This window comes from Carex rostrata, chromosome 4 (assembly GCF_964058835.1).
Source record: "Carex rostrata chromosome 4, lpCarRost1.2, whole genome shotgun sequence".
NCBI lineage: Eukaryota > Viridiplantae > Streptophyta > Magnoliopsida > Poales > Cyperaceae > Carex > Carex rostrata.
The window spans coordinates 11,994,605-12,019,598 of NC_135921.1; the positions used below are offsets into that span (position 1 = coordinate 11,994,605).

The 24,994-nt window shown below is 34.4% G+C and overlaps 3 protein-coding genes and 1 pseudogene across 6 annotated transcripts; 1 reads left to right on the plus strand and 3 right to left on the minus strand.

Annotated features, from left to right (window-relative positions):
• The first annotated feature begins 2,978 nt into the window (after positions 1–2,978).
• On the plus strand, positions 2,979–20,437 carry LOC144553250 (subtilisin-like protease SBT1.4; annotated as a pseudogene). The gene is made up of 5 exons (XR_013511341.1): positions 2,979–3,122; positions 10,205–10,339; positions 10,583–11,650; positions 15,877–16,691; positions 20,016–20,437. The product of XR_013511341.1 is annotated as a subtilisin-like protease SBT1.4 (transcript).
• Positions 12,330–14,514, minus strand: LOC144553398 (F-box/kelch-repeat protein At1g57790-like). The gene has a single exon (XM_078301542.1). It carries the CDS (start codon positions 14,376–14,378, stop codon positions 13,269–13,271), a length of 1,110 nt encoding a protein of 369 aa, XP_078157668.1. The 5' UTR covers positions 14,379–14,514; the 3' UTR covers positions 12,330–13,268.
• LOC144553251 (F-box/kelch-repeat protein At1g57790-like) lies at positions 17,320–18,723 on the minus strand. Its single transcript, XM_078301346.1, has one exon. The coding sequence runs from the start codon at positions 18,454–18,456 to the stop codon at positions 17,320–17,322; it is 1,137 nt and encodes a 378-aa protein (XP_078157472.1). The 5' UTR covers positions 18,457–18,723.
• Positions 20,438–20,751: 314 nt separating the features above from the next.
• LOC144553396 (inositol-pentakisphosphate 2-kinase IPK1-like) lies at positions 20,752–24,309 on the minus strand. Of its 3 annotated transcripts, none has more exons than XM_078301540.1 (8): positions 23,985–24,309; positions 23,222–23,350; positions 22,766–22,969; positions 22,499–22,643; positions 22,342–22,376; positions 22,123–22,233; positions 21,398–21,988; positions 20,752–20,991 (listed from the first exon to the last, which is right to left on the minus strand). In XM_078301540.1, the coding sequence occupies exons 2-8, from the start codon at positions 23,321–23,323 to the stop codon at positions 20,878–20,880; spliced, it is 1,302 nt and encodes a 433-aa protein (XP_078157666.1). In that variant the 5' UTR covers positions 23,324–23,350; positions 23,985–24,309; the 3' UTR covers positions 20,752–20,877. The 3 variants fall into 3 exon arrangements, with proteins under 3 accessions (XP_078157666.1, XP_078157665.1, XP_078157667.1); XM_078301539.1 differs by having other exon boundaries at positions 23,923–24,309; XM_078301541.1 differs by lacking the exon at positions 23,985–24,309 and having other exon boundaries at positions 23,222–23,369.
• Between the last annotated feature and the right edge of the window lie 685 nt (positions 24,310–24,994).

The window sequence follows — 24,994 nt, forward strand, 5'->3', positions numbered from 1 at the left end:
ATTTAGATTTATCAAATTCGTATTGAAAACCACCATGAAAATTTCTATTGAAAATAAACATGAAAATTCGTATTTAGATTTATCAAATTTACACCAAAAATTTCCACCAAAAATTTACATATTTAGATTTATTAAATATTCGTATTTAGATTTATCAAATTCGTATTGAAAACCACCATGAAAATTTCTATTGAAAATAAACATGAAAATTCGTATTTAGATTTATCAAATTTACACCAAAAATTTCTATTTAAAATTATAGAAAAATACACATACACATACACATATACATATACATAAATAATATACGGTTACCAATTTTTTTTTTTTTACTTTTTTTTAAAACAGAAAATTTTAAATTTTTTTATTTTTCTATTGAAAATATACATGAAAATTCGTATTTAGATTTATTAAATTTTTTTTATTTTTCTATTGAAAATATACATGGAAATTTTTGGTGTAAATTTGATAAATCTAAATACGAATTTTCATGTTTATTTTCAATAGAAATTTTTTTTTTAAATTTTCTGTTTTAAAAAAAAAAAAAAAAAAAAAAATTCGGTTCGGTTAACGGTTAAGCGGACCAACAAATCCGGTTAATCGTTAACTGGACCCATGGTTTGGGTCCGGTTAACGGTAAACCGAACCATTTCAAAGGGTCCGGTTAACCGTTAACCGGAAATTTGGTCCGGTTAACGGTTAACCGGTTTGGGTAGAATTAGAAAATGACAATCAAACCGGTTAAGTTTTGAAATTTAATTTAAATTTTGGATAAAAATAAAAAAATCGGGTCTTCTAGGCTCTCCTCAAAAAACAAAAAAAAGTCTTCTAGGCCTAAGAAAAAGAAAGTTTTCTGAAACCTAGACACTTTTGTATTTTATTATTCACGTGTGGTTTTCCTGGGTGGACCACCAACCGTCTATGGGACCACCGAAACAGGGGGCTCACATAGACTTTTTTTTTTTTTTTTTTTAGAAGCTTGATAGTGGCTATCAAGAGGCCCACATAGACTTAGTCTTGTTAAGCAGCTTCCTCCACCTCCAACGTTATCGGCAAATAAAAACATTTTTGTTTACAAGCTTAGAACAAGATTAATATACTTATTAAAGCGGGGGGAATTTTGTACCAAAATATTGTCACAAGTATGTGTTTCCTTTTTTTTTTTCGAACTTATGAATTTTAACTAACTTTTTAAAAATAAAAATAAAAGTCAAAGCCTTCTAAATTTTATTATCAACAAAGATTTTGAATATTGTTTTTTTGCCACTAAATTCAAAGTTAATTTTTAACTTTAATTATTTTTGTTAAGTGAACAAGTGTCGGATCATGTCGATCGTCATATGCTCTTCCTATGCCATTAAATTATTTATATTATTAAATATGAAAAGAAAAAAAGATCGGCATTTCCTCTCTATTTCATGATAGTAAAATATAAATATCGATACAACAACTTGCGGGCGCGTTCATGTGTATTTTAAAGATAAAAATATAGTTTCAATATTCCGTTCTTATGTTTCAATGTAATAATGCTTACGTGTCAAGTGAGTCTTCTTTTGCTACAAAGTCTTCATAGAATTCATATGACCTGAGGTAACTCAAATTTTGACTTTAGATCTAGACCATTCCATGATTCCATTTTTTTTTACACAAATATTAAAAGAGTCTCGTGTATTTCACCTCCAGCTGAATTAGCTTGAATTCTGATTTTCTTTGACACAAATATTAAAAGAGTCCCGTGTATTTCACCTCGAGTTGAATTAGCTTGAATTCTGATTGAACAATCCGAATTTGAATTTTAAATTTGAGTTACATTAAAGGATCTGGACTCTTTAATTTATAATCAGTCCGTTTCAATTGTAGTCAGTCAGGTAATCTGAGGTTGTGAATTCCTTAGTGGATGTGAGCTGTGATTCAGTAATTAATCATTCCCCTGGTCAAAATCAAATGAACGCTCAGCAAAAGGTGCCAATTAATTACCAAAATCAGCTGATAGCTTCTATCAGTTCTCAATTTTTTTTTACCAAAACCAGTAATAACTTATTATAGCTAACAAATAAAAAGGCACTTGACAAGCATCAATTAATCATTAATATTCCCTTTTGATACTTCTTGCCTTTAACAGTATCATATTATAAGATCCCCTTTTGGAATCACAGCAGATTTATTTCCTTCCCAACAACCCGGCCGCATACGGCATAGTAGCGCCATAGAAGAAATTTTACACTTTCCCAGTTAAACTAGACAAATTTGCAAGATAACAACAGCAAGCACTAAATCACCTTGGCCAAGTAAACAACAAAATTGACAATATAAAAAATTATGTACAAACACAGCTTATAAATATGTGCCAAGAAAAAAAAACATTCAATTTACACCGAACCTAAACCCGACGAGTAACTTCCCCAAGTACTTACAACCTAAACCCGGAAATAAATCTCCTGTTATTCTAAAAAATAATCACCAGGATCTTGTTATTCCAATCTCAACCGGTGACCTTCCTTGAGATTTGAAGATCAAAAACAAGATACTCATCCCTGACAGCACTCTGTTAATCAAAAGGCACTAATTGACAAGCATCAATTAATCATTAATATCCCCCCTTTTGATACTTCTTGCCTTGACAGCAAAATAAAATATCAGATCTATGACTATCCGACTCGAATCGCTACCATCCAAACCACCAAGCGTCAACCGCTTCTGGCCACACAACATAAACCCCGATTGCCACTCCTGCAAGGAGACTCACCAGAGCCATCGCCACCGTGATTTTCTCCAAGCGATTGATTTGAACGGCGTAGATTTTGCCACGTGGAGAGTCGGAGGGTACGGCTGCTCTGATGATCAGTAGTCCCATGCCTGTGAAGAAGGTGGTCGGAACTAGGATAAAGAGGAGCAGTGAAGTCAACAAGTTGATTATTGAGCTTTGAGGGTTTAAAGTGGAGTATGATAAGAGGGGTTCAGAGAGGAGGAAAGCACCGATGGAGGTGAAGAGAGCGAGAATGGAGGGGAAGGAGATGTCTGACTTGACATTGGGATACGAGGGGACGAGAGGTTCTTTGCTGCGCTTCGATGCCATGGTCTCTCTGTTCAATTCTGAAGCGTTTAGCAAGAAGAGAATTGAGGTTTTTGTTTGATATTGTGGGCCGGTGGGTGGGTTCCCCTTTTTATAGCGAAATCAGTGCTCTGCAGGGATGAATTAGTATCCTCTGCATTAACTTAAAAAGGACTCTTTTGAGTTAAATGCATATGGACCGTCCAATGAGCTTTAAGATTTGTGTAAATTAAATCCGCACAAATATTAAAGACCCTTATTTCTTAGACGGGGTCGGATGAGTTTCGTTAACAATCGGACGGCCGTATGTATTAACTCAAAAGATGCTATTTTGAGTTAATGCAGACGATGCGGGCTCAACAGGGACGGATCCATGTGTCCAATGGTCGCTCTGACTGATCAAGCGTGTTAATTTTGAGAATATTACTTTGATTTTATACACCTGTTTCATGTAGTCAATTTAATTAAAGAAGTATACACCAAATAAAAAGTCACATAGTAATTTGCTTTGTTAAAATTCCCGACGCGTTTTCTTTCTTTTTCTCCACGTGTTTTGCTTTTTTCTTTTTTTCTTTTTTTTTTCTTCCCGACTCCCTCACAATATAGGAGAAAAATATTGGAATAATGAAAACAAAGGGCCAAGCGATCAATGAATCCTTTATTATTTTTTGTGATTCGAACTTTACACAGTAACATTCTGCTACCTCAGAAAACAAAGATTGCTATAAAATTTTAGCTTGCTATGAATATGGCTATTAAATATTCTCATAAATCAAATTCTACGTGCATCTCAGAAACAAATTTCTTACCTCAGACACATTATACTTAAAAAAAATCAATAATTAATTTTGACTATCTCATCAGATGAAAGTAAGTTGAGAATATTACTTTTTTTTGTAGATTGCAAAAATGTTAATAAAACAAAAAAAAATAAAGAAATTGAAAAGATAGCCACAACAAAATAACTAAAGGAATGGAATGAATTTATGGTACTATGCATATCACGATTTTGTTAGTGATACGGATCAATATTTTCAGTTTCAAAATTCTAATAGTTAATCCGAACCGTTCAAGATAACTCCATATGAAATATACATGCTGATTGAATTTTTTTCACTATTTTTAAAGATAGGTAGAAAATCATTGTTTTTGGATGGTTCAAAATTTTCAGATCAAATGATTTTCTACCTATCTTAAAATAGTAAAAAGTTCCTAAGAAATATAAAATCCGGTCTGCAAATACATATTTATATGAGAACTAAAATCTAAAATATTAAGTTCATTTTATTTTGTCAAACTAGATGTCTTGAACTATTATCTTTAATATTTCTTGAAAGTAATCAAAACAAATTTTTATATTAATTCTATTTAAAGAAAATGATCAAAACAAATTTTCTATCCCCACAGCAGCGCGTGGGCACTTAACTAGTTTCAACTAAACAACCTTTGTTTGGGGAGTGGAGCAAAAAAAATCTAATCAACACCGGTCCTACAGACCAATGAAGCTAGTTTTGCACTAACGGATAGCCTTGCCACAAAAAATCCCTCATCTATACCTCCACCAGTCCCTAGAAGCCTTGATTTCAAATTTTAAATCCTAAACAGAAATCCCAAGTTATCCAGAGCAACATTCACATCCTCTAATAGAAAAAAAGATTGAGACACCCAACAGATTTCAGCCTTTCTGTTTCCACATTACATCTAGACTATCTCTTGTTTACTTGATGACATGGCAAGACAATACTTTAATTGGACAAATAATTAGCTTCCACATAAGCAGAAGTGAATATATAGTCGTAGAAATAGACCCGTTATGTAGAGCATTTTAACGAACCGGCACCAACATTTGGAATTTGAAAGCAGCCTATATACAATGAATTAAATAAATTTTGAATAAAGAAAATAATTGGAACCACTCAAATATACTTTCCACGGCTCTTTTCACGGTTTTTAATTTAAAATTCTAAAGACCGGTGGAGACGTTTTTTAAAGCTATACCGTGGATCGGTGGAGGTCTTGGTGTGATCTTTGGTGTAGCATATCTGTAACGGGGTAAATGTTGGCTCCACCGATCCCTAGGACCGGTATAGGTTGGGTTTTTTTCGGCTCCACCGATCCTAGAGATCGGTAGAGACTAGTTTTCGAAAATCCACCCAGAGAAGGCTTTGGGTTTTTTTTTGACCGGACTGGTATTAAGAAATAAACCGGAATATTAAAAAATAAATCGAAATATTAAAAAAATAATTAACAAATAAACCGGGGTATTAAGAAATATACCGGAGCCGTCGGGACCAAATTCATAATACATAAAAGTTCAATCGATTCGGTTATTTTGTTTTAAAAATTACCAAACCGAAGTTATAATTCAGTTTTAAAAAACAAACCGAACCGAACCATTAAACTGAAAAAACCAAACTGTTTAGTCCAAACTAATTCGGTTAGGTTCAAAACCGACTAAACCGAACCCAATAAACACCCCTAACCAAACCCTTAAATTCTACACAGATGTTAATATGTCGTGTAATATTTTAGTTAATTACATGAAGTCCCCATATCCTTATAATAATTATTTTGCATATGTTTGGATAAATGAAATGGGTCAATTAATATTATTTTGTTATAACTTATACGTCCAAGTGCTGAAAATAAATGATATATTGCTAGTATTTTTCTTTAAAACAGGTGTAATTGAAATATATATTTTTTAATGTTTTTCAGAAATCCGAAGTTAGATTTAGGTTAGGACCCATCATTCTACTATTTGGATCTTTAGGCTTAAATATCAACAATATATGTTTCCACAAAAAAAAAAATATATATATATAGAGAGAGAGAGATTTTTGAGTTACAACAAGTTACAATAACCATTTTCTACATTTTCAAAGTCCAAATCATCGATCCAAACCGTTAGATGTGATCTCTACAATAAAATGTGCTTGGAGACCAAATTTTACATTGTTTGGAATTTTCTTACTATTTATTAAGATGGGTACAAAATTCAATGATCTGAATTTGACTAGTTTTTGTACCCATCTTAATAAATAGTAAAAAAATTTCAAAAAATGTAAAATTTGGTCTCCAAGTACATTTTATTGTAGCGATCACATCTAACGGTTTGGATCGACAATTTAGACTTCGAAAATATAGAAAATACTTGTTGTAACCTATTGTAACTCAAAAATTATTATAACTTGATCCCTCCTCATATATAAGAAAAATGAAGTTTAAAACAGATAGCTTTTGAAAACGTGGATGAACATTTTATATTAATAAAATATTGTACTCATATTGAGTAAAACTAGAGTGTTTCTGAGTTTATTAAGTTTTTTTGTGAACTCAACTCTAAAATCTACTATATTGATTTCAAATGATGAATCCGAATTGTTAAAACCTGTTTACCTTACGAGTGATGTGTCAACATATAAAAAAACTTAAACTTTTGAATTAATTTAGTATAAAGTCAAGTGATCAAAATATTAAAGTTTATAAATTAATTTTAATGCATTCATTTTTTTGAACGATTTTTTACCATTTGACTCTATACAAAAATAATTTGAAAATTAAATTTTTTGTATATAGATGCATCATTCGTAAGTTAGACGGATTTCAACGTTTCAGATTAGTCATTTGAAATAAATTCGATAGATTTTAGAGTTGAGTTCACAAAGAAATTTGATGAACTTAGAAACACCGTAGTTCTACTCTAAGGCCGTGCTTCAGAGGAGGAGAAGAGACCTTCATTAAAGGAAAGGAAAGGAAGAAGAAGTGAAGAGTAGCCATACCGCAAGATGTCCGGACTCCTTCACCAGCTCCAAAAGAGAAAAACTGAAGAAGAAGCGGAAGGGAACTGACATTGTTCGGAGATGACGACGTTGTGTATTTTGCTGAGATTTGTTACTATCAAATCAAGGTGTACGAAATATTGTGTGGAGTGAGCGACGCGCTGATCACCTTTCTCTCCGTTCCTTCCCCTTCCTGTCCGTGCACTGTTTCTGAGCCTAAATGGAAAAGGATGATAGTTTCTCAAAAATGGAACTTGGAGCGAAAGCAAACTAATTAAGACGCTCAATTCTTTAGAGATTATGCACATATAAATCTTGATCATCTAAAGCAAAACGTCGAAAATAATTAATTTTAAACTTTTGAAACAGAAGCGGAGCCAAACTTTCAAAATATGAGGTTCAAATATTAATAGAGATCAATTATATAAATATTTTATTCTGTGAATAAGAATTAATTTTACATAACATTTTACTATAAATTATATAAAAAAATCAATTATTTTAGAATATAGATGGAATCAATTGACCCCCGTACTACATAGAAAATCACTGAGTGTGCATCCGCCTCTGCTCTGAACAGTCATTTATATAGCAAATGAACAATTACCATAATTTCTCTGTATTAGTATAGCTTCTAGCTATAGCTTAGTGTCGTTAAAAACAAAGAACTACAAATTCAAGATGAACGGACAGAGAGGTTTTGGGCCCATCTACTGAGGCCCAAATTATATCATTTACGTAGCGACACGTGGCAAGTCCGGTTTGTCTGATCAATTTCCGTGAAACCGACCCTGTAAGGCTGCGACAGTGCATGAGTGCACTTTATGGCAATATGTACAACTAAAACGTATTCATACTATCTGAATTCCTGAAATAACTCAAATTTTTATTTTAGATCCACACCGTTGGATCTGTTTTGGCACAATATTAATGGAGCCCGTGCATTTCACCTCTCACCAGATTGGCCAGAACTTTGATCTCACGATCCGGATCTAAACTCAAAATTTGAGTTAGGAGCAAACCATCTAAAACAGATTGTACTGCAGAAGTACAACACAAAATCTGTTCCCGCTTATTTTGTCATCACTTTAAAGCAGTCTAATAAAATACAGTTTTATGCGGTGCATATGCGGCCACATATACGTATGCACCCTCCAACCGCATTAAAAATTCATACGCGGACTGCATACGTTGAAAATGAGTTTAAAAATATTAATAATCCATTAACAGACCCATTAACCGAGTTTTCTTATCTGAAATGTCCAGTACCCAGAGGCGAAGCCAGTATTGGCCAGGGGCAGGCAACTGCTACCCCTGGATTTTGAAAAAATACTTGTAAATATGTATAAAATTCGATTATTGCCTACCCCTATTTCGGTTCATTACCTACCCCTGTCATGATTCTCTCTAAATGTGGCTTGATTCAGCCTTTTTTGTGCATCACTTGAATTTATTAATTTTGTTGATTTGGAAAAAAAATGAAGAGAACGATATATGTAGAGAATAAAGGTTGGGTGAAGAAGAAAGTTAATTGAATACTTCTTAAATATACTTGGTCTATTGATGCATTGAGTATAAAAATTAAAAAATAGTAGTTGGTTCACATTGAACCAGGGCCATGAGAAGTTGTTTGGGCCATGAGAAGTTATTTGAGCCATCACATCAATCAAGATAATTATGCCTTGTTATTTAGACGTTTTTAACATGTAATCAATTTATTTTTTAAGTTATAAAGAAAATTGTCTAAATCACAAATTATAGTGAAAATTTTAATTATTATTTTTTCAGTTATGACTTAATGTTTTCATAAATACATGTCCATTTAAAATTAAAAATATATCATATATATTGTGTATGGCTAACTTGTAAATATAGTAAACTTTAGTAATATATGTTTGTCCTAACATGATTTTTTATACAAATTAACTTTTTATTGAATTGTTAGAAATAAAAAAACTATCATTATTTTTACGAAATAGTGTGTTGACAATTTTAATATTATTAAAAAATAATAATTTAATAATAGCTTATTTTTTGCCTACCCCTCGTGAAATTTCTGACTACGCCACTGCCAGTACCATTATTTATGTTCCGAACCCGGGTCCGTTAAGATATCCAGCACTCTCCGGCTTATTTTATAGCTCTCCAGCGCTTAGGTAATATGTACTTTGAAATTGTGAACTAATTCAGAATATAGAAACCAGACTTGGGGCTGCTGATTTGGGGCGCTAGTCTTTATTGGACTTTGTTAAGTGGGCTGCAAATTAATACTTCTCACTGCTTTGCTGGGCTTTATTAAAAGTCCTTTGAATTGAAGCCCATTTAAGTCACATGAATAGCTACTAAACATTATATTAAATACTTTGAACACATGAATTAAGTCAGAATTACTATTGAACTCATGTGTTTAAAAATTAAACAAAGTATATTAAATACTTAAAGATCAAGATAGATTAATAGAAGTTAGTTACTAAACAAAATATAATAGCTACTAAACATAATATAATAGTTAGACTGAACTTTTTTTTTTTGTCGTTACTAAAATCTGCATATAACGTTCGCATAAAAATCACATTTAATAATATTGCTTTAAAGTAACATATTTTAAAAATCGTTACTAAAAACAGATTTTTTTTCTTTTCATGCAGTGGCTTTCTGCATAAAAACCGCATTTAATAACCTAACATATTTTAAATGCCATCTGTTTCTTCGGAAAGTGTCAAGTTTTACTTCGAACAATATAGATCCACTATCCACTGTTCATTGCTATTTTCTTCCTTCTAACCCGATCCACCTCTCCCCTCGGTTTCTCAAATCCAAACCCGAATTCAGTCTCCCCGTCTCGAGTGCGATCCTCTGAGATATCTCAACTTTTGCGTGACCGACGTGTCCGGTGTCTATTCGGGGGTGATATAGGGTCAGTATTACTTGTTCTTTGAGATTCGTGTAGAACTTATTTAAACGGTTGGGATTTTCCATAAAGTCACGCAAAGTTTGAGATATCTCAGAGGATACGAATTCCCCCGCCTCTGCATTCTCTCCTTCCATCTCATCTCCTCCGTCCCTCTCCAAGCCATCTCTATACCTCCATTCTTTCAGCCTACGGCTATGCTGCTGTGCTAACTCAATCTCAAGCTTAATATCTCGAATCCCACCCGTCGATTCTCTCGATTCAACCCGAACAGGTGCACTATCCCCATATCATGCACACCCCGTCATTTCTCGACCTCTCTCCTTCCACTCTTCCATTGCTCTCTGGCCTACATCAAACCTAGCTGGTGGTACAATTGTGACTGTGCTGGATACTGGTATCTGGCTAGAATGACCAAGTTTTGCGTGTAATGAATCGTTTTCACCTCCTCCTTTCAAGTGGAAAGGTCAATGTATGACGACTGCATCTTTTAATGGTTCGGTATGGTGTCAATAAGCTGATTGGGGCTAAGTTCTTCTCCAAGGGTTATGAGGCCTTCATGGGACGTCTGGTTAATGAGATGAAGGAATCCAGGTTGCAAAATATAGTATTTTTTTAATTTAAATTTTCCTAAAATAAAGTTAGATGGTTTTATGCCATTTAATTAAGTAATATTGAGTTTAACCCTCTCTAAACAATGGTCTGAAATGAAAGTGATACTTACTGTTACCACTTACCAGACAGCCACCTTTTGCTTTGCTTACTGGTTCTGAAACAAACAGTTGTACTCTATACACCAAGTCATGTATCATAAAAAAACTGTTTTGATTGACGAAGGTCAACAAATGCAGGGTTCTACCAGTATGAACGTGGGGAAGCCCGTGGCATGGCCACATAAGCACACATAGCTGCCTACAAAATCTGCTGGTTATCAGGTTGCTGTGACTCAGATATACGGGCAGCAATATACGAGGCAATTTCTGACGGTGCTGATGTCATCTCAATTTCAGTCAGTCCCAACGGCAATGCCCCGGCCTTCTATGTACCCATATTCTATTGGTGCTTTTGGAGCAGTAAGGCACGGGCTGGTACTTTCTTGCTCTGCCGGCAACTCTGGTCCAGGTCCTCAGACACCAGTAAATACTGCACCATGGATACTTACAGTTGGAGCATCGACAGTGAATCGAGCTGATGTTATCCTAGGTGACGGTACCAACTTAAATGGTTACTGGTACATCCCTCTATATACTGGAGAACCTTTAAAGTCAGAATCAATTTCCATTAGTCTATGGTGGAGATTGTGGGTCCCAGCAATGTGTATGTGGCCAACTTAATGCAAGCATGGTCAAGTGTAAATTTGTCTTTTGTGAACGTGATGTTGTTGCCAAGGTAGAAAAGGGAGTGCTGTTAAAGAGGTCGGTGGGGTCGGCATGATTTTAGCAAATACAGCTCAGAACGGGGACGAGTTAAGTGACGATTCACATCTCATACCATCTAGTATGGTTGGTAAAGATGCCGGAGACAAAATTCACAATAATATCAAATCTGTAACCTTACCAACTGCCTTAATTGATTTACGGGGTACTGTAATTGGGCCATCACCGTCAGCCCCAAGAGTAGCGGCATTCTCTAGCCATGGCCCCAATTACAGGGCTCCTGAGATCCTAAAACCTGACATAATAGCCCCAGGTGTCAATATATTTGCAACTTGGATTGGGGCAAGTAGCCCGACTGATTTAGACATTGACATGAGAAGGGTCAAGTTTAACATAAGTTCGGGTACTTATATGGCTTGTCCGCATGTAAGTGGAGTTGCAGCACTACTGAAAAGTGCAAAACTGACTTGGACCCCGGCAGCTATAAAATCAGCCATTATGACCACCACTTACAATTTATTGACACCTGGTCTCCATCCAGGTCATGGTGTACCCCGACATGGCACTCCATCCAGGTCTGGTGTCGATGATTATATCGCCTTCCTGTGCTCAACTGGATATAAATCCTATCAAATTTCTTTATTCACTAGAGATGGTAGTTCCTCCAATTGCTTGGCTGTGGCATTGGCTAGACCTGGTTATTTGAACTACCCGGCATTTTCAGTTGTTTTTTCTTCATATACTGATGTTGTCACGTATCACAGAACTGTAACAAATGAAGGAAGCTCTGGAACTGCTGTTTATGATGGAAGATCTCCTTTAAAATTTTATTGGCATTTTTAAAAGGTTTCAGATTTACATACTTTCCGAAGAAGTTCAGCATTCTAATTAGTAACTAAGTCCAGAATTTAGTTTTGGCTATAAGATTAAACATAAAGAGTTTCATCAGGTCCATAAAGAGTTTTATGGAATGAGCTATAAATTGGCAGGTACATGCATGGGTATCTGTGCTAAACACTATGAGTTTCAAATTCAAATTCAAATCAGACATTTAGTTATTGTCTAATTAAGGAGTTAAGATAATCACACTATGTCTAATTAAGGAGCTAACATAATCACTTTGCAGATTTTTCTGAAAAAATAAATGAACTTGATTTACTTTGAATAATTGTTAGGCATTTTATAGTTATAAATTATATATTAAAGTTCCAAAATGTGCCCCATGTCAAGTAGAATGGTTTCTGGTACGAATTTCATTTTATTTGAATCAAAATTGCATTTAATTGATTTTCAGATATTATTTTCCAGCTTTTTCGCAAACTGTGCAAAGTGTCATTTTGTAAATTCAACATCTTTATGTAGGTTTATTGGATGAGGTTGAAACCAATTGGAAAAGTTGCTCTACTAATAGTTCAATGAGCCACAGCAAATTCTAATTCTAACTCAAAACTAGCAGATGAGCACGGGTTCTACTTATTCGTAAAACTTCAGGTAAAACTTAAAATATTTTTACCTTCTTATCCATTGCCAAAAAATAATGTAAAAAATTAGGGTAATTTTGTACTTAGGTACCTCCACCTACAGTAAAATCGCCAAGTCCAAATTCATAATAGATTGTAATTGATGTTTTTATATAAAAAATGGACAGAAATGCCCCTTAGCTGAGCCAGTGAAAGCTTTCATCTGATTTTCTTGCATAAGCTATGCATATCATTGTGCCAGACTATTATACCCAAACACATAAGTGTTATCTTTTATTTGTTTTCCAACAATCATCTACTGATATGCTAATAGGCCTATAATATTCTATACAATGTTAACTTTATTACTTAAATTAATATTTTCTTATCCACTGATATGCTCACATGCTATTTGACTGTCCTCATATATTTGTTCTACTATCTTATACATCTGCTTGAGCACCTTCATTGTTCACATTTTCTACTCCAAGAGCAAGACCAAGAGCAAATGTACAAAACTACACCGATAATAATTCAAGTATTATATAGTAATACAGAAAGAAATTAAGAAACAGACTTAAATATTTTTTGAAGCTGAAACTAACAAAATGGAGCATGACAAATTAAATTAACTTGTAATTAAGTAAGACCACTCTTAACCAATTAAGGGAAGCGTGGAGCAGCTAGCTACCATGGATTTGGGGTAAACCAAATGGGTGCACCTACAAGAGTGTGGTGTATTTCGGGGGAATAAAAGGCGCTAAATGTTTTCTCACTCGTGTTGAAGATACCCATGCCGTCATCTGTAAAATAGATGCTCTTGGTTTTGCATTTGTATTTGCAGCCTGGAACTAATTCATTTGGATTAATAACTATTGAATCATTTGTCCCCAAAAATATTGCAGCCTCGCCAATAGTTTTACTCCTGTAAACTTTTTTCTTCTCAAAATCGAGTCGAAGGATGTTAAAATATGTCTTGTAATACCTTTTTTTAATACATAACCGATTCCACCTCTCAACAAGTAGTAAATTTCCAAAGTAGTTCACTAGGTAACTCTGTGGTGTGGGAAGCCTTAGGCTTATACGAGGAGATCTAATATCATGCATTTTAGGATCAGGTTGAAAATCCAGGAATAAAAGTCTGTTATGATTGGTTACAAAATGAAAATGTTGATCAAAATATATAACATCCTTTATCTCTGATACTCTAACTCTTATTACCGTCCAAGATGAATCGCCGGGCTTCCAGAAAGCAGGTGTACCAATTGAACCAACCAAGATCATGAGCATGAAATCAGGTCTCTTCTTTGGATCATGAGATAAGATGGCCTTCTGTACAATACTAACCTGAAAATCTTCAATACAATGTCCAGCCACATTCCTATAATCCATGAGAGCATTCTCAAATACACTTCTGGAATGTAAACCACTGTTGAAATGAGATAAGAGTGGTAGCTCATAAAACTCACGAGTGAAAGGGTTTATCAGGATGCCCGTGATTTTGATATCGATGGCAACAAGCCATCCGTGTGAAGATCCACAGATATAACGACCGTACAACTCTGGAATGTCCATGGCATAGTGCTTATCTTCTGACAAGTTGTAAAATTTACGTTTACCGGTGCCAGGTTCATCTCCGAGCACCAACCACGGCAGCTGAGGAGCTGGAGAGTGTCGCTGCTTTGCTACTAATCTCCAATTTTTGCACACAGCGCTGAATCGGTGATGATCTGTGAGAGGCAGGAAGCTGGTTATGTGTTCCAGCGCATCATACGCCATGTCCGACCAACAAGTCATGGCTCCCTGTGTACTGGTTTATAATTAATTTTTACAATGGAAAAATAAGCAATTAAGTATCATGACAACATATATACTAACTCTAAGAATTTAATGAATTAATCATCATTGAACAGGGTGCTAATTATTGTGAAAAGCCAACCGAATTTTTTATTTTTTTGTAAGATTATGAACAATCTGTGATATTGAATATTATAGCACACAAAGAAATACTTGGAAAAAAAAAATCAAAATCAAAATAAAATAAAATAAAAATAAAACAGACCTTTTTGTTGGTTGAAGATAACACAAGGACAAAAATTGGTGCAGGACTCAGAGAATTCCTCTCCTGAAGATTGATGAGATCAAAAATTGTTTTCAAGTAATTGCTAATTAATTAGTGCGAATCAAAGAGGCGACCGGATTGGTATTTTTTGGAGGCGGGAGCAAGGTTACCTAATTATAAAAGGGGCTGCTACATATTTTCAAAGCAAAAATTCAACTATTTTTTGCCTTTCATATTAAATTATGTTATAATTAGGATAGTTAATAATTGCTTATAAGTTGAAAGAAATCAGTGACCGACTATATTTCTATTTCAATATCGATATTACCTTACCTTTTTATTTCATCGAAATTTCATTCTGATTTAAGAATCTTTATATTGCTCATTTTCTAATTAAGAACGAAAACGAATCAAAAGGGGGCCACTATTTTCAAAGCACAAATTTTCATCTATTTTTACCTTTCTTAAATACCTTTTTATCCTTTGTTTCTAATTAAATCATGTTGCAACTAATAAACCTGTTATAAATAGAAAGAAATCTGCGACCGAATATATATGTCCCCACGCAGCAATAAATATTGCACCATGGATACTTACAGTTGGAGCATCCACAGTGAATCGAGAATGTCCAGCTGATGTCATCCTAGGTGACGGTAACTGGTACATCCCTCTATACCGGAGAACCTTTAAAGTCAGAATCAATTTCCATTAGTCTATGGTGGAGATTGTGTGTCCCATCAATGTGTATGTGGCCAACTTAATGCAAGCATGGTCAAGGGTAAATTTGTCTTTTGGGAACGTGGTGTTGTTGCCAAGGTAGAAAAGGGAGTTTCTGTTAAAGAGGTCGATGGGGTCGGCATGATTTTAGCAAATACTGCTCAGAGCAGGAATGAGTTAAGTGCCGATTCACATCTCATACGATCCAGTATAGTTGGTAAAGATGCCGGAGACAAAATTAACAATTATATCAAATCTGTAACCTTACCTACTGCCTTAATTGATTTACGCGGTACCGTAATTCCCAAGGGTAGCAGCATTCTCTAGCCCGGGCAATTAGCCCGACTGATTTAGACATTGACATGAGAAGGGTCGAGTTTAATATAAATTCGGGTACTTCTATGGCTTGTCTGCATGTAAGTGGAGCAGCACTACTGAAAAGTGCAAAACTGACATGGAGCCCGGAAGCTATAAAATCAGCCATTATGATCACCGCTTACAATTTAGATAATTCAGGTCAAATAATTAAAGATTTGGTGACTGGCGAGGAGTCAACACCATTTGCTCATGGCGCTGGCCATGTGGACCCCGATATGGCACTCGATCCAGGTATGGTGCATGATTCTGGTATCGATGATTATATTGCCTTCCTGTGCTCAATTGGATATCAATCCTATCAAATTTCTGTATTCACTAGAGATGGTGCATCCGTCAATTGCTCGGCTGTGGCATTGGCTAGACCAGGCGATTTGAACTATCTGGCATTTTCAGTTGATATTTTTTTCTCCGTATACTGTTGTTGTCACGTATCACAGAATTGTAACAAATGAAGGAAGCTCTAGAACTTTTGTTTAAGAGGGAAGATTTCCTTTAAAATTTTATTGGTACAGGTTTCAGATTTACATACTTTCCGAAGAAGTTCAGCATTCAAATTAGTAACGAAGTCCAGGATTTAGTTATGGCTATAAGATTAAACATAAAGAGTTTTGTCAGGTCCATGTGAGCTTTATGGAATGAGCTATAAATTGGCAGGTACATGCATGGGTATCTGTTCTAAACACTATGAGTTTCAAATTCAAATTCAAATTCAAATTCAAATTTGATTGCCTAATTAAGGAATTAAAATAATCACACTATAAGTCTCATTAAGGAGTTAAAATAATCAGACATATAGTGTGTCTAAATTCAACATCTTTATGTAGGTTTATTGGATGAGGTTGAAACCAATTGGAAAAGTTGCTCTACTAATAGTTCAATGAGCCACAGCAAATTCTAATTCTAACTCAAAACTAGCAGATGAGCACGGGTTCTACTTATTCGTAAAACTTCAGGTAAAACTTAAAATATTTTTACCTTCTTATCCATTGCCAAAAAATAATGTAAAAAATTAGGGTAATTTTGTACTTAGGTACCTCCACCTACAGTAAAATCGCCAAGTCCAAATTCATAATAGATTGTAACTGATGTTTTTATATAAAAAATTGACAGAAATGCCCCTTAGCTGAGCCAGTTAAAGCTTTCATCTGATTTTCTTGCATAAGCTATGCATATCATTGTGCCAGACTATTATACCCAAACACATAAGTGTTAACTTTTTTTTTTTTTCCAACAATCATCTACTGATATGCTAATAGGCCAATGTTAACTTTATTACTTAAATTAATATTTTCTTATCCACTGATATGCTCACATGCTATTTGATTGTCCTCATATATTTGTTCTACTATCTAATACATCTGCTTGAGCATCTTCATTTTTCACATTTTCTACTCCAAGAGCAAATATAAAAATTACACTCATAATAATTCAAGTATTATATAGTAATACAGAAAGAAATTAAGAAAGAGACTTAAATTTTTTTTGAAGCGGAAACTAATAAAATGGAGCTTGACAAATTAAATTAAGTTGTAATTAAGTGAGACTGCTCTTAACCAATTAAGGGAAGCCTGGAGCAGCTAGCTACCATGGATTTGGGGTAAACCAAATGGGTGCACCTACACGAGTGTGGTGTATTTCGGGGGGATAAAAGGTGCTAAATGTTTTCTCACTCGTGTTGAAGATACCCATGTCGATTCTTTCAACACATAATGGTTTAGTTACATCTGTAAAATAGATGCTCTTGGTTTTGCATTTGTATTTGCAACCTGGAACTAATTCATTTGGATTTATAACTATTGAATCATTTGTCCCCAAGAATATTGCAGCCTCGCCAATAGTTTTACTCCTGTAAACTTTTTTCTTCTCAAAATCGAGTCGAAGGATGTTAAAATAGCATGTCTTGTAATACCTTTTTTTAATACATAACCGATCCCACCTCTCAACAAGTAGTAAATTTCCGAAGTAGTTCACTAGGTAACTCTGTGCTGTGATACGCCTTAGCCTTATACGAGGAGAACTAATATCATGCATTTTAGGATCAGGTTGAAAATCCAGGAATAAAAGTGTGTTTCGTAAGGTTACAAAATAGAAATTTCCATCAAAATATATAACATCCCATATCTTTGATACACTTATTACAGTCCAAGATGAATCGCCGGGCTTCCACAAAGCAGGTACACGCATCAAACCAACCAAGACCATGAGCGTGAAATCAGATCTCTCCTTTGGATCATGAGATAAGATGGCCTTACGTACAATACTATCCTGAAACTTATTGTCAAGAGCTCCAGGATAACCCCTATAATCAGTGGGAACATTCTCAAATGGATTTCTGGACCATAAACCAATGTTGTAATGAGGGAAGAGTGGTAGCTCATAAAACTCACGAGTGAAAGGGTTTATCAGGATGCCCGTGAGTTTGATATCGATGGCAACAAGCCATCCGTGTGAAGATCCACAGATGAAACGACCATACAACTCTGGAATGTCCATGGCATAGTGCTTATCTTCTGACAAGTTGTAAAATTTACATTTTCCGGTGCCAGGTTCATCTCCGAGCACCAACCACGGCAGCTGAGGAGCTGGAGAGTGTCGCTTCTGCTTTGCTACTAATCTCCAATTTTTGCACACAGCGCTGAATCGGTGATGATCTGTGACAGGCAGGAAACTGGTTATGCGTTCCAGCGCGTCATACGCCATGTCCGACCAACAAATCATGGCTCCCTGTACTGTAAGTTGGTTTATAATTAATTCTTACAATGGAAAAATAAGCAATTAAGTATCATTACAACACATATACTAACTCTATGAATTTAATTTCTTTATCATCATCGAACAGGGTGTTAATTATTGTGAAAAGCCAACTGAATTTTTTTTTTTTTTTTTGTAAGATTACGAACAATCTGTAATATTAAATATTATAGCACACCAAGAAATACTTCAAAATAAAATCAAAATAAAACAGACCTTTTTGTTGGTTGAAGATAACACAAGGACAAAAATTGGTGCAGGACTCAAAGAATTCCTCTCCTGAAGATTGATGAGTTTAAATAAAATCCTCAAGTAATTGCTAATTAATTAGTGTGAATCATGCAAAGAAGCGACCAGATTGGTATTTATTGGAGGCAACAACAAGGTTACCTAATTATAAAAAAGGCTGCTATGTCTATTTCGATATTTGATATTACCTTACCTTTTTATTTCATTCTGATTTAAGAATCTTTATATTGCTCATTTTCTAATTAAGAACGAAAATGAATCAAAAGGGGGCCACTATTTTCAAAGCACAAATTTTCAGCTATTTTTACCTTTCTTAAATACCTTTTTATCCTTTGTTTCTAATTAAATCTTGTTACAGTTAATAAGCCGGTTATAAATAGAAATAAATCTGCGACCGAATATTTATGTCTATTTCAATACCTTGCGCTTACCTTTTTCTTTTCTTTTTGTTCCAAATTTCTTCTGATTTTAGAATATATTCTTCTTTTTGTAAACAATAATGAAAATAAATTAAAATATAGAAAAATTATTTAATTTTATTAAAAAAAGATTCACAAAATTGTTCACGGGTCTAGATTGATTACAAAGGCAAGACCAATAAAAGTTGAAACTTTAAGTTATTCATTTGGTTGATGAATTAATTTTTAAACATTTTTTTCTTTTACTATATAATATCTGAAATGAGTTTGTCAAATTATAAACTAATTCATTTGATTGATGAATTAATCTTTAAAAATGAGTTTGTTGTCCATGCAAACCTATGAAGACGATATTACATAAGGAAATGTTGTCTTGAATGCAAATTCATGTATCTTTTCTATTTAAAACAAGAACACAAATATATTCATCTGATATGTAAAATTATATGATTACATTGACGTTGGTTTTGGAAATTTATTTTATTTGAGGATGCATTATCTATTTTGAAATAGAAATATTTTCTAATATTTTATAACCATTCTAAATATGGTTCACAATTTCACATACTATCTATCATTTATTTGATGCTAATTATTTCTGTGTAGATAAACTTAATATGTGATTCTTTCTGCACATAATCATGAACCCGCAACATGGCACTCGATCCAGGTCTGGTGTCGATGATTATATCGCCTTCCTGTGCTCAACTGGATACCAATCCTATCAAATTTCTGTATTCACTAGAGATGGTACATCCGTCAATTGCTCGGCTGTGGCATTGGCTAGACCTGGTGATTTGAACTATCAGCATTTTCAGTTGTTTTTTCTTCATATACTGATGTTGTCACGTATCACAGAACTGTAATAAATGAAGCAAGCTCTGTAACTCTGGAACTGCTGTTTATGAGGCAAATGTGTCGAATCTGGTGGAGTGAGCATAAAGGTGATTCCAAGCAAACTAGAGTTCAGTTCAGTCGGTCAGAGCTTGAGTTACAGAATCATATTCTCCGGGGCCGCTGATTCGATCTTAAGTTTGGTCCATGACATGACTCGCCCGATTGCTGTCACCTGGCCAAGGAGTTCCTATGCTTCAAGGATGATCTTGTTTAGATTATTATTATTGCTTATATATGAGGAATAAGGGGTATGAAGAAAGTGTTCAGTTTTTCATTTGTGCAGCTTTCTGAGCACTGATACTTCTCCAGAATAATTAGTCTTGCTTGTGAGGCCAACACAGAATAAATTTTACTAATAAAAAAGTATTCCTTGTTCCATTTTATTTTTTGGGGTTTCTCACATGACACGTAGGCCTATAGGTTTACTGAACCTAAACTTTCATTTCTCTAACATGGTTTGCATCCTACTGAGATTACATCAGGTCTGCTCATTTAGCAAAAAATACAGGCATAGTGCTTCCTTTTTTTCCCAACCATATATTCCCTGTCGAGCCAATTTGCCTCTTCAGATCCTTTGGGTTACCTTCGAGTATTTATTACTGGCTTTATATTAGTAGAGATGCCTTTCATCACGAAATAATGATGAGATCTCAGAACAAGCAGATGATAATACAGTGTTAAAAATAAAAGTTAAAGATGAACAACACAAGCCCATGGATATTAGTTCTTTGCCAGCTTAAACTTATTACAACTATATCGTTGTTAATAATCCCTTAATATACTTACAATATTAAATCGGTGGATTACCGACCATATTATTTATTTACAACAATAATTTTGATAATTTCTTTTTGTAAAATTTAACTATCTTCTGATCCAAGTTGTAGTAGTACACCATCTTCTCGAGAGGTTTCATATCTAGATCGATGAAATACACCTGAATACAAAAAATTGATAACAAATATCCAACTGCATAAGTATAGGTTTGCAAAAGGAAAATTCAGTGCATTCCATCTTACAGTCTAAGAGAGCCCAGCAGTTCAAAATTTTAGTTTAGTTTAGTTTACTCCTTTCATCTCTCTATTATTTCAATTAATAAAATTTCCCTTCTCATCTATTCTTCTATGTTTTTTTTATTGTAACTAAAACCCCATTTGAAAACTTGAAAAGGGCAATTCTCACACATAATATACATGAAATTATTCATCAGCCGTGTTTACATCCAAACACCTCTAAAGTAATTCCATGCGTAAATAGCAAAAGATAAAAATACACAACAGATCAATCATTTTTAAATAAATTCTATAAATTTAAAACAAGAATAAGGTTCAATTATATCATACCTTGTAGTCATAGACTTGGTCCACAGATTCAATGCACACTGATCCATATCCCTCTGAAGCATCAGCATCTCTCTCTCTAGGCCTAAAACTTAACATCAGACTACAATCCTTGGCTGTTGCCGACACAAGATAATCTCTCACAATTTCAATACTTCTCTGAATCGGTAAAGAGTGCAATTTTTCGAACTTTTCCAAAAGGCCCTTATCAGAAATACTACTGCAAACCAGGCATGGCTGAGAGACCACATCGTAATATGAGTGTATTGCACCTTCAACGTCATATAAATCTAACTTTTGAGTCTCTAACAGTTTATTTAGCACACCAGATCTGGATATCATTTCAGTTAGTAGCTCGAAAAAATTGTGTAAGTTTAAATTAAGGCCACTAGTTGTCCCTATTAGTTCCTCAAATGAATTATTTGCATGATGACTGTTACTAACAGTATCCATGCCTCCGTAAATAAGGTGCCCGTTTGAAAATACCCGAAAATTATTCTGCGGGACCTGGTACAAAGCATTGAGCGCCTTTTGTATTCTTTCTTTAGATTGTGAGAAGAGATCTAGCGGATCATATGCACTTTCTTCTAAAATCTGGAAATATTTAAAGTGGTTAAAAAAATTTAGAACTTATTTACTAAAGCATTGCAGAGTTTAATAAAAAAAACAACCACCATTTCACATGCAGTAAGAGCAAGTTGTAGATATACATAATATTATGAATGTACCTGGATTTTATGAAGTTTTAGTGCTTGATGCATCTTATATCGAGTTACTTGCTTCTTAATAAAGTTCTCGTCTGATATGTATTCTGACGAGGGAAGAAAGCCACACTTAGGCTAGCATACAAATTATAAAGTAAAATTGGTTAATTTAAGATCTAAACCAAAACCATAGAGAAAAGAAGTCTGAAAAGAGAATGTAAAAAAACTTATGACAAAAAATACCTTGATCTCAACAGCAATGCTCAAGGTCGAGTTACCTGAAAACCCCAAATTGTATCAAGTAAATAAACAACAAACTTTCTCTCAAAATAAATAAATAAATAAACAACAAACTAACAACTAAATAAAAAATATTAGATACAGACTTGAGGGTTCTTACTAGAAAATATAGAATGGTCTGAGATAAGAAGTGCCGACTTTGTTAAGGTATCTATTTTGGATGCTTTTATCCTCCATGAAGGCCGAAAATTTAGTGCACTATCTTCCACATTTTCCAAAAATTCCCTTGTTACTGATACACGTACCTAATTCAGTGCATGTGCAGTTACCCAGTTAATTTTGCCTAGAAATACAATAAAAAAAAAAAAATTCAATCTGTGATTTGCATTAAAAGGTGTAAAATGAGGAACAGTAACAGTTATTATACCCCTGCATCAATATGAACGCTGCCTAGAAGTGGGCCCATGATGCAACCCGCATAATTTTGCATCAAGCTATCTTCTGAATTTGACTCAATCAATTCAGCTACATCACCCCATAAAAGTTGTTCATGCTTAGATAATTGTCCACATGCATTTGGTGGTTCGGTTTCATCTTTGGGGACCTTTTGAATTCTTAATACTTTGCCAAGCTGTTTCAGAAAATTAATAAAAGAAATCAGAATATATCAGTAACACAAAGTACTGCAGTTCAATATTTTACAGACTTCTTAGAGTTTCTTCTTTATAATGCCTAGTATTGTATATAATTTAAAGATACCAAACGCCATCTAAATTCTGAACTCCAAAGTACAAGTCAGGTATAATACAAGTTTCTACAGTCTGATTACAAGTCAGGTATAAATACGACATAAAAATTTGTTCATTTGGTTTCCAGGATTTACCAAGCGAGGTGAAGAGCCTTGATAGCTAAGTATTATATTAGCTGCTCCTTCTCCTTTGTAGACCCAATCCTTCACATCGTCAGCTTTAATTACAATCTCCATTCTTTCACTCTTTGACCAAACTCACTCCTGCACATGACATAAAACAAACTTAAGATGAAATTAAAACTCCCATGCACTTTTATTTAACTAAAACAAAGATTGATTTGGTATAATAGTATTCATGTTATTTCATTTTAACTACACTACATATCAAGACCTCTATGCCTCTGTCTCTCTCTTCCTCGGGATTTGTGTTTGCTACACCTAACCCACTCCCAAATTTACCCTAGACCAATTAAGATGTATAAAGTATTCATGCACTTTGTACAAAAGTGATAAAAAAATACTAGAGATTCTGTTCTTCATGTCACTGCACTAAAATAATTTGAAGAATCAGCAGATCCAATACAGAAGGACTAATATTCTAGGAAAAGTTAGCCTTGCGACCCTTCTCTGCTATAAGACAAAACAAAGGCCTAGTTAATTACATTCCTCGAAGCCAGAACAAGAAAAGAGGCCGTGATCAAAGGCGAAAATGGAGTTGTTCGCCGAGTTTCAATCCATGCAATCGAGTTCTAAGTGGCAAGTACTTACTGTTGCGAATTATCTCAAGGAAAGGTGTGGTGAAAACTGAAAGAAGTAGAATTAGGAGCAATTACCTTAGGTCAGTGCAAGAGAAAGGCAACAGGAGATGGTGTACGGATCTGACAGAGGAAGTTACTGATTATTGAAACTCCGACTTGAAAAAATCTCGAATTGGGTCGGTTTAAGCGCAATTAGAGAAGAGGTTGGGGTTTCGGTTTGATCGGGGAGGAGAGCGATTGCCAATTGAGAGGGGTGGAGGCAGTAGCGAGGCTCTCCCCAGCGTCTGCCGGAGGAGAGAGGGACAACGGAGAAGAGTAGTGGGGAGAGATCGAAAGGGAAAGTGTTCTTCTATATAGTTGAAATTGGAAAGAACAATGCACCCAATAAATGCAGAATTATCTTTTTTCAGAATTTGCCAAAATGCCTTGTTGGGAAGAAGAAATGCATGTGGTTCTGTTTTTCTTCAATCCACTAGAATTCAATTTCCTTTATATCGTGACCGCTCACCGCTTTCTAAGCGGCGAAAAAAAATGGAGAAACTCCAGGCGAAAAATAAAAGAAAAAGGAAAAGCTTCTCCGTGGAATGGTGATGCCAAGTTGCCAACTGTTTATGAATCTGAATATCGTTTTTGGTGGTTTTATCAAGTAGATCTGACCACTATTCGTTATTCCGTTTTCACTTGAGTGGGTGTTTTTGTGCTTTTTTTTAGGGGGTGTTTGGTTTGCGCTATAGATCATTCCAGGAAATAGAAGGATTTCAGATAATGTGATGTCAGGGAATGTTATTCCAGAGAATGTATCATTACCATGTTTGGTTCGCGCATGACTATTTCTTCAGCATTTCAAAAAATGCGTTATTATCATGTTTAGTTCGCGCATAGCTATTTCAATAGCTATAAAGACACTTCACTATTTTTAAATTATTAACTAAATTTTGTCCAAAAAAAATACTTTATTTCACATTAAAACTGGAATTTCAGTGATGTAGATCTACTAATGATATTTGATTTTTTTTTTTTTTTGAAGAAGAATATTGATATTTGAACTTTTAACTACTTTTCTCAACAAAAAATACTTCAACAAAAGCATCAATTTGACAATTAAATATTGTTTCGACCCCCTCTGCAACCCCCACGATTGTAAAAA

Bases quoted from the DNA above. Each gene is read 5' to 3' on its own strand.
- LOC144553251 (XM_078301346.1), bottom strand. From the start codon at position 18,456: ATGATTTGTTGGTCGGACATGGCGTATGACGCGCTGGAACGCATAACC.
- LOC144553396 (XM_078301540.1), bottom strand. From the start codon at position 23,323: ATGGAGATTGTAATTAAAGCTGACGATGTGAAGGATTGGGTCTACAAA. The intron at 22,970-23,221 runs GTAAATCCTGGA...TTTCTGAAACAG, and splicing joins AAGGCTCTTCACCTCGCTTG to CTTGGCAAAGTATTAAGAAT. The intron at 22,234-22,341 runs GTATTTTTTGTC...TTTGTATGCTAG, and splicing joins GCATTGCTGTTGAGATCAAG to CCTAAGTGTGGCTTTCTTCC.
- LOC144553398 (XM_078301542.1), bottom strand. From the start codon at position 14,378: ATGACTTGTTGGTCGGACATGGCGTATGATGCGCTGGAACACATAACC.